At 39.2% G+C, this 14,774-nt stretch overlaps 1 protein-coding gene across 1 annotated transcript; it reads left to right on the top strand.

Annotated features, from left to right (window-relative positions):
- The first annotated feature begins 2,634 nt into the window (after positions 1 to 2,634).
- Positions 2,635 to 14,434, top strand: LOC131219254 (probable inactive purple acid phosphatase 2). Its single transcript, XM_058214303.1, has 2 exons — positions 2,635 to 3,397; positions 12,914 to 14,434. The coding sequence occupies exons 1-2, from the start codon at positions 2,708 to 2,710 to the stop codon at positions 14,138 to 14,140; spliced, it is 1,917 nt and encodes a 638-aa protein (XP_058070286.1). The 5' UTR covers positions 2,635 to 2,707; the 3' UTR covers positions 14,141 to 14,434.
- The last annotated feature ends 340 nt before the right edge of the window (positions 14,435 to 14,774 follow it).

Below are 14,774 nucleotides of genomic sequence, written 5' to 3'. Positions count from 1 at the left end.
CTTCATCTACGTCTTGATGACCTAATCAACAGATTGGATGTCAAATAAACAGTACAGTGAGCCTCAAGAGGATTTTAATGGTGGATATCAATCACTATTGTTTTCCTTTGGTGTGGTCCACCTGAGATTTATATACTTCTCATTTTTGGGTTCATACCATAAAATGATCTGTAAAAATGGATGAACGGCATGGATAAAACATATACATCATGGTGTGGCCCACACAACATCTACCACCAGCCACCGGGTTAGTGGCAGCGGGAGTAGCCAATCCGTTTCCCTGGGCGGAAGGGGATTGGCTGGTGTATCACGCACCAGCTATGTAGAAGGTGTATTGATGTTAGCAAGTTTTGTGGGTCCTATCATTAAGTATATGTTATATCCAAACCGTCCATCTATTTTATGAGATCATTTTAAGGTTTCATAAGAAAAATAAGAGAGATCTAATGATTAAGTGGACCACACTACAAAAAGTAGTGGGGGATTGAACGTCGGCCATTGAAACCATTTTAGAGTTCACAGAAGTTTTGGATCAAATGAATTTTTTTTTTCCTCTTCATCCGTGTCTTTATGAGCTTATGAACAGATTGGATGGAAAATAAACGTTATGGTGGGCCCTACAAAAAATTTAAAGCTGAAAATCATTATCCCCGCTGCTATTTTTGGTGTGGTGCATTTGATCTTTGGATATAATTCATTTTTTGGATAATACTCTAAAATTATCTCTAAAAATGGATGAACGGTGTGGATATAATAAATTCATCATTGTGGCCCATTTAACTTTGATATCCTTTGAACCGTTCGTACAGCTCGGAGCTCGAGGAGCCTCAGCGCTCGTCTTCGCACGACACGTACCTACACAAGCTATGTAGCTGGTGGCTGGTACATCAGCCAATCCGCTTCCGACTGGACGGACTCAAATCCAGACAGGGGCTCTATGGAGCCCATCATAATGTATGGGTTTCATCTAAGCTGTCCATTCGGTCTAGGCAGAGGTTCTTTGGAGCCTGCCATGATGTATAGGTTTTATCCATGCCGTTCATTCATCTTCCCCCGTCATTTTGGAATATATAGTTTAAAAATAAAGCAAATCCAAGGCTTTAGTAGACCTCACCAGAGAAAGCAGTGGTGATAATGACGCCCACTGTTAAAACCTTCCTATGGCCCACCGTGATGTCCCGTTCATAACGCCACAAACCTGGATGAAGGGAAAACACAAACGTAAGTTTGATGCATAGCTAGTGGCCCAAGAAGTTTTTAAGGTGGGCATTCAACCCTCGATGTGTGGTCCACATGAGCCTTGAATTTATCTCGTTTTTGACTCATGCCTTGAAATGGTCTGAAAAAAATGGATGAACGGCGTGGATAAAATCCATACATCACGGTTGTACTCTTACAGAGCATGAGGGTTAAAACGCATGTCATTGTATATTGTATACGCGGCATCAATACAACTCAAGTTAAACTGCCTATGTCAATGAAAAAGTTCCTATAGACCATAAACCAAAATATTACTGTGAAAAGAAAATAAATCAACATATAATGGACGGTGTTTTTTTGAAAGGCAAACATATAATGGACGGTTGTGATGATAAATAGTCAATATCCCAGTTCAACAAATAATTGTGTATTGATCGGAGCTCTGGACCATACATAAATACTATTTTACTTACCTTGCCCATTGGTTCAACGGTTCAATCTTAGTTAAATTAATACAACGTGTCTAATTTAGAAGTGCATGTGTATGAACTATCAAACTCTAACAGAGCACCAAATTTATTTTGGGAGAGTAAGGACGCTGATTAGGTGGGACAGGGGTAGCAGGTTAGTGGGTGAGGATTGGACCGTGGGGCCACATCGATGCATTTGTATACATCCACGCTGTCCATCCATTTTTCCAGATCATTTTACGTTATTGTCTAAAAAATGAGAAATAACAGGTCTTAGTTTGATCACATTTTAGAGATTGAATTTCCATCGTTGAAAGCTTCTCGCGGCCTACAAAAGTCTTAGATTAAGCTGATATTCGTGGTTTTCCTTTGTTCAGTTCTGCCTGGGAACTTGAGTAATTTATAATGTGGCCATTCAATCACCGCTGTTTCTTACAGTGTGGTCCATCTGATATTTGGATCTATCTAATTTTAGGACCATGCCTTAAAAACCAGTTGACAAAACAGATGAACAGCATGGATGTACAACAGGTATGTCAAGGTGGGCCCCACACGGTTAGGGCCATACTCACGAATGTGTTACCCTCTCGCTCAATTAGCACGGATATAAAAATGGTACACGTGTCATATACTAACTCATATTAAACCGTCTAAATTATGAAATCCGTTGTTTCTAAGTTAAATAATCCCTGACAGCATCCCACAAATCAGATTTATTTATTTATTTATTAATAATCCCTGACAGCCGTTGCTCAAGCAAGACCATTGAATTGTTTTCATTTTTAAATGTCCAATGAATATAATTCAAATAATCAAACGAAATAATTTTTGATCCATGTCACTTTTAATCTGAACCCAAAATTTTTTGATCCATGTCACGAAATAATTAACGGTTTAGGTTGAATTACTTGAATTGCACATATGCAATTTGTAAGTGTCTGCGTATCATCCACGACACTACCATAGTAAGTTTTTACTTTACTTGAAAGTCCCTCCCTACACGGCCTTCTCTCCCTCTTATCCCTCCACACCCAGACATGATTCGGTTCCCGGCCCTCCTCATTCTCCTCTCCTTTCTTCTCGCCCCAATTTCCACTTCTGCCACGGCCTCCATTTCTATTACTCCCAATGTCCTAACGGAATCCGGCCAGTCCGTCCAGATCCAATGGTCAGGAATTGATTCCCCATCCGATCTTGATTGGCTCGGCATCTTCTCTCCTCCCAACTCCTCCCACTCCGATTTCATCGGCTACATCTTCCTCTCATCATGCTCCACCTGGAAATCCGGCTCTTGCACCGTCCATCTTCCCCTCGTCGACCTCCGCTCCAACTACGATTTCCGCATCTTCCGATGGTCCCAATCCGAGGTCGATCACAAGCACCACGACCACGATCAAAATCCATTGCCCGGGACGAAGCATCTGCTGGCTAGATCGGAGGAATTGAGGTTCGATGTCCGTGCGCCGGAGCAGATACATCTGTCGTTCACTTCTGAGGATGACGAGATGCGGGTGATGTTCGTGACAGGCGATGGGGAGGAGAGGTTTGTGAATTATGGGCCTGATGAGAATCGGATGGATGAGACGGCTCGGGCTGAGGTGATGAGGTATGAACGGTCGGATATGTGCGACGCGCCGGCGAATGATAGTGTTGGGTGGAGGGATCCTGGGTTTATACATGATGCAGTGATGGTGAATTTGAAGAAGGGGAAGAAGTATTATTACAGGGTAAGATGGATTCCTTTTTCTTTCTATATATGTATAACGTGTCACTTGTGTAGGATGCCTGTGCTGTGCATGAGTTGGCAGGCCCCACCATGAAGATTGCCCGGTGGGAAAATCAGGCTGGCCCATTCACTAGGTGGGCCACATGTATGTATTGAATCAGGCTGCCTGCAGGTCTCTTGGACCGGCCTGGATTTTGCACCTGGAAGTCTTCATGGTGTGTCCCATCTTATGCGAGGTTCGGGTGTCCTTCCCCTCTTGAAAAATTGGCTGGTGTGTGAGCTGAGTTGCATGAGAAGCTTACATTCTACTGGTTGATAGAGGTCATTCCTCAAATCTATGTGTATGGGATTGTAAGAATTAAATGGGACTCACGTGACGTGTGCCATCTGGGCCTCGGAATGGATGGTTTGGATCTCTCAGGTATGCATCAGGTGGGGCCCACAGACATCGAATGCATATAACCCCTTGGATCCAACTGGTTGATAGAAGTCATTTCTCAAATCTGTATACATGGGATTTCTAACGTTAATGATATATGCTAATGGAGATAATGTTATGTTAATGCATCACATTTGTAAAATCATTGATGAATTTGTCATCAATTAGGAAGTTTGTTAAGCCAACATGTGTGTGGAGCATGCCCAACCACATGCAAGCAAACATGCTAATATGGCACAACTGTGAAAGATCCGGGCTTTCCATCAGGTGTGTTGTGTGTGACTGTTTAGATCATCATTATCAGCTTAGCCTTATCCCAACTAATTGGGGCTTACTACTATGCAATCCTGTTTTGCCATTCCGATGTATCAATGACCATAGCCTCCGTTAAACCATAGGTTATCAAGTCTTACTTCCCACCTCTACCCATGTCCTTTTGGGCCTTCTCCTGGCCCTTTTAGAGCTTTCAACTTGAATGAACTCACTCCTAATCAATGCAGTTTTTGGTCTTCGATGCACATGACCAAATCATCTAGTCTACTTTCCCTCATTTCTGGTCTTTGATGCACGACCAAATCTGTTCATTTCAAATTTATCCTTCCTTGCTTGCCACTCATCTATTTCAACATCCTCATTTCAGCTAGACTTATTTTATGAACATGTCGTTTCTTGACTGCCCAAGTGTCTGTCCCGGAAAGCATGGTTGGTCTTACAATTATCCTATAAAATCTCCCCTTTAGTTTGATTGGTCTGCGGCAGTCGCATAAAACTCCAAAGGTACATCTCCACTTCATGCACACAGCTCTAATGTTATGAGCAATATCCATCTCAATCCTTCCTTTCTCATCAACTATTGACCCATGATAAAGGAAGTGTTCATTTTGAGGTAATTCTGGGCCATCCATCAATCTTAACTAATTCCTTATTTCTTCTGTTTTATTATTATTATTATAAAAAAAAATACTAAAATTGTCTGCTTTTGCCTAATTGATTATAAAACCTCTAGATTTTAAAACATCTCTCCATAGTTCTAGCTTTGCATTTACCCCATTTCTTGTCTCTTCAATCAAAACTATGTCATCCACAAACAAAATATACTATGAGACCTCTTCCTGTAAATGGCCAGTTCGCTAGTTCATAACCAATGCAAAATGACATGGAATAAAAATGCTGACCTCTGCTATAGGCCTACTGTAATTTAAACCCACTTGTCTCTTCACTAGTGGTCCTCACCATTAGTTACCGTTCCATGCGCATGTCCTTATCCATCATCTCTTTCTATAAGCCAATACAGATCATGTGGAGATCAAGGTGTTCCAAAACGGTAACGGTGGCCGTAATGGCCACCACTGTTATTGTTATCATACAGGCCGTAATGGCTGTTACGACCATTTTTTATTTAAAAAAAAAACTGTTACTGGACCGTTATGGGCCATTACGGCCTGTTTTTCTGTAACAGCCGTTACAGCTGTTTCGACCCCGTAACGTGTAACGGTTATGAGTAACGTGTAATGGTTATGACCGTTACCGTTACGTAACTGATTTTGAATACCTTGGTGGAGATCCTTTCTAATATGGCCATAAAGTGCCCATTTCAATTTTTTTTCCCCCCAAAATTTTTTTTTCCCCCCCCCCCCCCCCCCCCCCCCCATTTTCTCTCTCTCTCTTTTTCCACTTGTGACTTCATTTTAATTATGGAAGGAATCTTAAAAGCTCGCTTTGTGCTAGATCTAGGCTTATTTTGGGGATCAAGCACAATATTTGGGTGATACTTGATGTTTTAGAGTGTAATGAACCATTTTCGGAAAAAAAAAAAAAATGAAGGGGAAAACCGTATTTTTTATTATTATTAATCTTTTTTGTTGTTGTTGTTGTTGTTGTATTTCAACATAATGACCCTAATCTATTAAACCATACTTGATTTGTGTTCGATTAGGACCTATTTGGTTGTCTTTCAGTAGATGAAGCCAAGGGACAACATTCTTAACAAAGAATGCTCTGATACACCATTGATGCATATTAAATTCATAAAATTAATAGATTCTTGTGTTTTAAATTTTTTTCCCATTTTCTTGACATGTTTTCATTATTTATGTAAAGAAAAAATTTCGGCCAAATACGGGTCCGATACACCCCATATCACGTATTGATTGACTTCATTAGGTCTAGCTGATATCCAACATTCTTATTAAAGAATGGTCTAACGTGCCATTAAGTATATGTAAAAACATAAACAGGCATAAATTTTGGTGTTTTACATTCTTTTTTCCTATTTTCTTGGTCAAATTACATAAGCCACGTTAAGTGATCTTGGGTGACTCTGCGCATGTATAATTACATAATTGCGGTCGCACAACCCCCGTACTAATTTTTTTTTTTTTAAATAAAAAAATAAAAACAAAGAATAAATGGAAATTAGAAGAAAGTTACAAAAAATTATGAAATCGTGTAAAATTACTGCAAGTATTCGGAATTGTTTCTTACCTTTTTCATTAATATTTTCATATTTTTAATATTTATTACATTATCTCTATTAGACTATTAGACTATAACAAGTTAACCGACAAAGTAATTAGTGCTCAAATGATACATTTACTCAAAATTGTCAAAAGAAAAACAAAATAGAAAATTTATTGATGCCTTGATGTAGAAATACATTGTATAAACTCATGAAACTAAAAACTACAAATTCAAAATTTAAAATTTAAAATTAGGCGATATAAATACAAATTTAAAATTAGGCAATATGCATACAAATTTAAAATTAGGCAATACGCATTGATCGTTGATCCATTGTGGCAATATCTCCATCATTGGAATCATCATCATTGCTGTTATCAGAGGCATCTCCTACTTTGATGTATATTTCCTCTTATTTTGTTTCTTGGTCATCAATTCCGATTAGTTGTTCATCGACATCTGGTGGTTAGTCATCTTCTTCTTGTATCTCCTCTATATCGTCTTCTTCTTGGCCATGATTGCTACTAGGCTTCCTCCATTTTCTCAGCCTTCGACTTGAACTTTCTTCAAGTGCTGATCCAAATATGGCATCTTCTACTTGGGCCCATGATAGGTCCTCACCTGCTAAGAGTGGGTCCTTTGTCTCTACAAGCAACTCATTGTCAGCCTCCGTATCATCTAGGCAAATGGAATTATAGAAATTAGGCTTTTCTCGCCTAGCTAGGATCGTTCCTGTAGCTTTTAGTTGTACTGGATGAAGAATATGTCATTTAGCTTCTTTTTTTTTAAGACTATTCCTTTTTTCTGGTGTGAATCTATATAACATTTGCCTAGATGTTTAGCCCATCGACATCTGGTGGTTAGTTATCTTCTTCTTGTATCTCCTCTATTTCATCTTCTTCTTGGCCATGGTTGCTACTAGGCTTCCTCCATTTTCTCAGCCTTCGACTTGAACTTTCTTCAAGTGCCGATCCAAATATGGCATCTTCTACTTGGGCCAATGATAGGTCCTCACCTGCTAAGAGTGGGTCCTCTGTCTCTACAAGCAACTCATTGTTAGCCTCCATATCATCTAGGCAAATGGAATCATAGAAATTAGGCTTTTCTCACCTAGCAAGGAATCGTTCATGTAGCTTTTAGTTGTATTGGATGAAGAATATGTCATTTAGCTTCTTTTGTTTAAGACTAGTCCTTTTTTCTAGTTGAATCTATATAACATTTGAATTAAAATTGAATTAGTGATTACTTTAGATTCTTTTAATTTTCACTCTAAATTCAATATTTGAAAGGTGAATTCACAATCTTACCACCTCGAATGTTCTCCAGTTTCACTCACAATCTCTTCTAGAACATGTGAGGCTTAGAATTTTCATGGCTAGCTTCTTCAGTACTGGATCCTTTATGTTCGGTTCCACTCCATACATTCCCCACCAGTTAAGTTGTTTAAATAATAGTTAGAGTAAGTTAGACTAAGTTAGACTTTGTTGTTTGCATTCTTAGTTAGAATAACTCTTTAAGATGTTTATACTCGTGTGGCAATTTCATTGTTTTATGTCGGATGATTGTCCCTAAGGAAAATCTCTGTGCCCTTCTACTTAAAGTCAAGAAGTTTGGATATCTTATCTTATTTATCCTTATCTTCTTTGACGGAGGCCCGTTATTCCAATCGGCCGATACTACAAAGCTTATAAGCTCATATTTTTTACATACAACCTTTGTAGTGTTAAAAAGGCCACTGCGAATTGAGTGACGATGGGCTGAAACAAATTATAGCCAATGTGTCTTCTCATGTTTTGGAGTAGATGGGTATGTTTGTACATAAATACAGTCATTCTTCTAACCCCGGTAATACTTTAGTATGTAACCTACTTATATCTTCTAACATTACATCTATAGAATGTGCTGCGCATAGGGTCCAAAATAAATGGCATCGCTTCTCTATAAGAATGCGACTGATAGCTATATATGAGGTTGTGTTGTCCATGATAAACTGGACAACACATTCTTCTCCTATTTCTTCAATTACACCATCTAACAACAAATATTCAGCCATGTGAGAGTGGGCTGATACATCCACAGGCTTAAAAAAACAGTCCTAACCGGACAATTCATGAGAAAGTTAATCAGTGTCTGATCAGACCTATCAGTCTATCCATCCGCCATTAGAGTACATCCATAGATTTCCCCCCCCTCCTTGTGTTTGGCGATGTAGTTTCTAGTAAACTCAACCTCTATTTTTTTTGACAAGTCTCCCTTCATAATACGAAGTAGGGTTTAGTCTAGGTCCTAGTTGACATATTTCTTCAACCTACTGTTTTAAATAGCGCATAGCATTTTGCATAGCGTTCAGTCTTCTATACCATGTAGTGTAAGCTACATGATACTTCTATTTTTATTATTTTTATTATTATTATTTTTTTAAATTTAAAAAAAAAACAAAAAGAAAAAATATGTTTAATAGTAAGAATAATTGTTAAAAAAAAGGCAAGAAAAAAAAAACCATCATGTGGACTATGTCATAGAAAACAATACACAATCACCTAAACACCTCTTTACACATAAACAAAAAAAAAAAACAACTTAGAAAACAACATCGCAGAGTATACCATACACACATATTGCATAGCAACTGACTAAAATACCCCACAAGCACCCAACAACAGGCCCCTAAAAAGGAAAGAAGAAAAAACCCCTCTTTCCTATAACATTGCATAGTAATCGACCTCCTAAAACAAGAAAAAAAACTGAAAAATCCCAAAAGAAACCATAAATCTTCATCCGAAATGAAAAAGAACTCATTAACAGATATTAAGGGGTAAAAACATACTTCTATCAAGCTTAAGAAGAAATTCAATCAATAAAAAAACTGAAAATTTGAGCTTAGTAGCTGTATGGATGTGGAAAAGGGGAAATCTGATTTTCTCCTTCCTTTCAGCGCTAATGCTTTTGAAAATACAGCAAATAGACCTTCTTAAAGGGTTGATTGATCAACCAAAATCTCCTCGTCAATGGTTTTGTGGATCGAGAGAATCAAAAATTGGGATTTGGGGGCTGGAGGGTTGAGTGCGTCTGAGTATTAGGTTTCGAATTTGAAACCCTTAACTTCTATTGGGAAAAAAATGCTTATGTCCCAATGGTCAGAAATCTGACCGATTGATTGAATAACCACATAAAAATGGCTTATCCACCTGTTGAAGTTTTCTAACCCATCCACCTGTTTCCAAAAATGGGGCCCTCATGCTGATTCAACCAGATTTTATTTTTGGAAAACATGTACAAGGTCAGACCAACCTGATGGATGGTTAGATCTCGTACCTATGTGCCATGATGGCCCATGTGTGGCGAGTATGTGAGCATTCTTGCACGTGTGTGCGCTTGGCAAGGCTCGGTTTTACGAATTCTATTATAACCAACATATTAAAAAATGGTTACGTAATGGTAACGATGTGAACTGTTACGCATTATGGGGCTGTAACGGCTGTTATGGGTTAAAAAGTCCTGTAACAGCCCGTTATGGGGCCAATACAGTTTTTTTTTTTTTTTAAAAGAAAAAAATAAAGAAAAGAAGAAGGCTGTAAGAGCTGTTATAGCCCGTATTGTAACGGTAAAGGCATTATAGCCACCATTACTGTTATTGAATATGTTGATTGTGACTTTTTGCAAGGCATAGTCTAAATCATCCTTTGCAAACTAGGATTGTCAAGTTGGACTCTTTTGAGTCAACAAGCAAGGTTGTCCACTTGTTGACTGTGTTTTAAGGATCAGGCCAGTCCTTGTTTCAGCATGAATCAACTTGCTTGAGGCAACAAGGCAAGGTTGTCCATTGGTAGACTGGGTTGGAAATTCCAAGGATAGACAACGGATTCACTCACGAGCAAAGACACTTCTTTTAAGTGTAAATTCTCAATAACTATAACAAAATAAATCTAAATTCGTAACTCTGCACGGAACCATATCTAGAAGAAGAACCTAAAAACATTTACACCTCATTTGGCACCTTGGATTTGGAGGTAAATGGGTGAATTTCAAATCCAAGTAGCTACCTTTTGCATTTGCCCTGGATTTGAAGGTAAATGGAATTGGAGGTATTTCTAATACACCCTTTTGTTATGTTTTGAAATCTCAGCAAAATGCTGTCATTCTGATGTAATCCAAATGAAATGCCTTTTTTGGCTCCTTTTTTTCAAGGCAGAAGAGTCTCACACATCGTTAGGCTACTAATCCATGGGACACGTGGCACATTAATGATACCCCAAAACAATTCAATTATTGGCTCGTTCAAAAAGAAAGAAAGAAAGAAAGAAAGAAAGAAAGAAACTAAAATCACATCAATAGAATGATCCAAACCATCCAAACGTTGGACATCTAAATGGATGGTTAAAATACGTTGGTGAGTCGCTTGTTTGTGATCCTTACGTTTGTGGCTCACCCAAGGCTCTAAATTTCCTCATTTTTGGCCAAAGTATATATTTCAACGGACTTCTTACAATCATTCTATCAAATATCACGTATATATTTATTTATTTATATTATATATACTAATTTGGGTATGAAAGCTGATTTAGTTAATCAAATCCAGGTCCCGTGAATATATTAAAGAATTCCAATGCATTTTGAATACAAGCTCCCAAACGGAAGATTTGGATTCTAGTGCATTTCGACCAAACACAACTGAGGATTCAAAATCACCTTGATTCCAATGTATTGTTATTTGGATTTCAATGCACTCCATATCTAAGCTCCCAAATGGGCCATTAAAATATAACTTTCTAATTCTAGAACTCTCCTAACTCAACTTGCTATAAGAAAGGGATTAAGATCTGTTAAAATGGGTTTAAAGCTTCTCCAAAACTAGAAATTTTCTAGATCTTCCCTAAAATGGACCAATCATACTAAAAACATTAAAAAAAAAAACCTCTAGTAGGATTACCTATCCAAAGCAACTTGCTATCAAGTCACTTAAGTTTGGAAATTACTTAAACTAATCTTTTCCGACCAATTGACTAGTCTGATTTGGCTAGCAACGGACCCACCACGTGTGGGACTTGCTAAGGTGACACCATTACATTATCCCTTAGATTCCAACTATTTCATGACAATCTACTTGTATTTCGATGATATCGATGTGGACATTCGAGCACCATACCAGAGGAGGACTAAGCTAGTCTCCTTATGGCTAGAAGACCATTACATGGGGCCCACTTGACCCAATTCACATTCCTAGCCACGTTGACGACTCCACGTGTATGTTCGTGCATCTTTGATGAATGAAAGAGATTTTTCTTCATTTGCTTTGAGATTAAGCAAAAATAAAATAAAATCATCCTGCGATTGGATTGGTGGTGCGAAACCACATGGAGCTATTTCCTAGTTATCTTTTCTACTTTTCTCTAACCTCAACAATGTATTATCTTCATTCTTCTCTTTTCTTTTCTCTTTCTTTACTCTCCCCAATCTCTCTCTCAATCTTTCTTTTGTCTCCCTATAACCCACATCCAATCAAACCTTAACCTATCCGAACCCTGATCCACAAACCCTAACTTCCAAAACTTCGAATTTTTCCAAACCCAAATCTCTAAAATCTGAAAATCCCATGTTCAAATCATAAATCCCTAATTCCCACAACCTGAAGCCCACATTCCCAACTCTAGAAACCCTAAATCCTAAAACCCTTAACCCAAAATCTAAAATCCCAACCCGAAAGCTCCCAAAACCTCAACTCTAATGTTCCAACCTTAATTCCTCTAAGCCTAGATACCCCAAACCCATTTCCCACGTTCCCTAGCCTTTAAACCACCCTAATATGCCAAAACTCGTACAAGACACATGATTTCCATTGAATTTAGATTTAATCCTATGCTAGGATGGGGGTTCTATCTCCCATGGGTCCTAGTTAATTAGTAATTTATGAGATTCGCATTGCGGGACTGTCATAGGCTTGAATTGGACATGTCATGGATCTGAACTTGTGGTAAATTAGCTTTATTTTGTCCTTCCATTGCTCTAGTTAATCTGTCCTTTAATTTCATGGCATCATACTAGGTTAGATCATTCCGTCCTGTATCAAATATCTTGCGTGAATGATGTTGGAATCCGATGTTATTGGGGCTGTCAGAAATCCAATTCAATAAGATTTCAATGTTACCATTTTCGTGTCATTCTAGTAATTGACCTTAAAAGCAGAGGCATACTTTCGGATTATGAAAATGGGGTACCAGCTGAGTAGGGAGAGAAGCCAATCGATCAGCCTTTCATAAATGCAGGGTTCAGGCACATGACAACCCATTTCTACAGCCCATTATGCCATTGAAAATGATGATTTTTTCAAGGGCAAGACTCGAAGCTAAAATTCTGAAGGCAGAAAAGGGTTGTACACTACATCCAGTTATAGATGATCATTCCTCTATTGCATGTTGGAGGGCCATAACCTAAGTGAACCATCCCCTTAGTCTAGCCCTAATTTAATAATCCAAACCTTTATTACTCATCTTCTTACAAGTATCCTGTTCTGCTCCAGGTGTGTATGTTTCTTCTCCAGCCTTATTATTTTGTTTCATGTGTGTATTTGCATGCAAGGGTCAATAAAGTTTCTATAAGCGCTCCATGTTCATATGACAGGTTGGTAGTGACACTCGAGGTTGGAGCGTGACAAAGAGCTTTGTGTCTCGGGATTGGGATTCAGATGAGACAATAGCATTTCTATTTGGAGATATGGGTGCTTCAGCACCATATTCAACTTTTCTCCGTTTGCAAGAGGAAAGTAAATTGACCGTGAAGTGGATTCTCCGTGACATCGAAGCCCTTGGTGACAAGCCTGCATTTGTTTCTCACATTGGCGATATCAGCTATGCAAGAGGCTACGCATGGCTGTGGGACACGTTCTTCAATCAGATCGAGCCCATTGCTTCAAGGGTCCCATACCATGTATGCATCGGCAACCATGAGTACGATTGGCCATTACAGCCTTGGAAACCAGACTGGTCTTTAGGCATTTACAATAAAGATGGAGGTGGCGAATGCGGAGTCCCATACAGCCTCAGATTCAACATGCCCGGGAACTCCTCTTTGCCGACTGGGACCCATTCTCCGAACACACGAAATCTCTACTATTCCTTCGATGCGGGGGTTGTGCATTTCGTGTTCATGTCAACCGAAACTGATTTCCTTCCGGGCAGTGACCAGTACAATTTCATCAAGCATGACTTGGAGAATGTCGACAGAGAGAAGACCCCATTCATCGTCTTCCAAGGCCACCGCCCCATGTACACAACGAGCTATGAGTCCAGGGATGCTCCATTGAGAGAGAAGATGCTCGAGCATTTGGAGCCTCTTTTGGTGAAGAACAAGGTGACGCTTGCACTGTGGGGCCACGTCCACAGGTATGAGAGGTTCTGCCCTATGAGCAACTACACTTGTGGGGACATTTCTGGCAATGGTGAGGACCTTCCTGTGCATGCGGTGATTGGGATGGCAGGACAAGACTGGCAGCCTATCTGGCAGCCGAGGCCTGACCACCTAGACCTTCCTATCTTCCCCCAACCCGGTCGATCGATGTATCGTGGGGGCGAATTTGGTTACACAAGACTTTTTGCGACTAGAGAGAAGCTCACGCTTACATATATAGGAAACCATGACGGGGAAGAGCATGACATGGTGGAGATCCCATCAGGACGAGTCCTCAAAGGTGGTAATGCTGTTGAGTCTAGATTTTCATCATATGTGAAAGGAGGTGGAATTTTGGTTCTTGGGGCCTTTTTGGGATATATTGTTGGGTTCATAACACGTTCGAAGAGAGAGGCTGCATCTGGGGTGAGCTGGACTGCAGTGAAGAGCGATGAAGTATGATGCGATCATTCCGTGTGGATGGATGAAGGCATTGCACAAACAGTTCAGTAGATTGTTGCGAGGTACGACTCTTTCTCACTTTATTTCATGCATTTTCGTGAAAATATGACACTACCAATGTGGAGAAGCCCATCATTTGGGTTCTTCGGAAGCTTTGTACATATATGGGTATTTTTTTTGGGATTTAGGGGTTGTTGTAATAAAATAAAGAAAGTTAATAGGATTTTTATTTGTTATGAGGGTACTTATGTATTATAAGATGTGGTAATACCAATGCTAATTTTTGTGTGGTCATGTGAGTGTTGTAATGAAGTTTGGGAAATTAAGCAAGCTTTGTCCTAAAGACCTAAAGAACAATCAGCAGAGGCCACAAATGGAAAGTGAAAGGGCTCTCATCAGACCATGGATCGGGATAGTTCATTCAATGGTACCAATGGGAACAAGCCATGGTGTAGAAATCATGCCAAAAGGACGATCCTAACCCTTTGAAGGGGGGCAGTTTGTTACAACACTGTTGTTTATGTACCATAAATCACATGTTTAGAACCATCAAACCAAGTGCTACTTTCGAATAATAAGCAATAAGAGTGGGATCTATTATGTGGGGTCCACCTTTGATGTGGACAGTCCATCA

This window comes from Magnolia sinica, chromosome 11, assembly GCF_029962835.1.
Source record: "Magnolia sinica isolate HGM2019 chromosome 11, MsV1, whole genome shotgun sequence".
NCBI classification, from domain to species: domain Eukaryota; kingdom Viridiplantae; phylum Streptophyta; class Magnoliopsida; order Magnoliales; family Magnoliaceae; genus Magnolia; species Magnolia sinica.
This window is presented reverse-complemented; position numbering and strand designations above follow the sequence as displayed.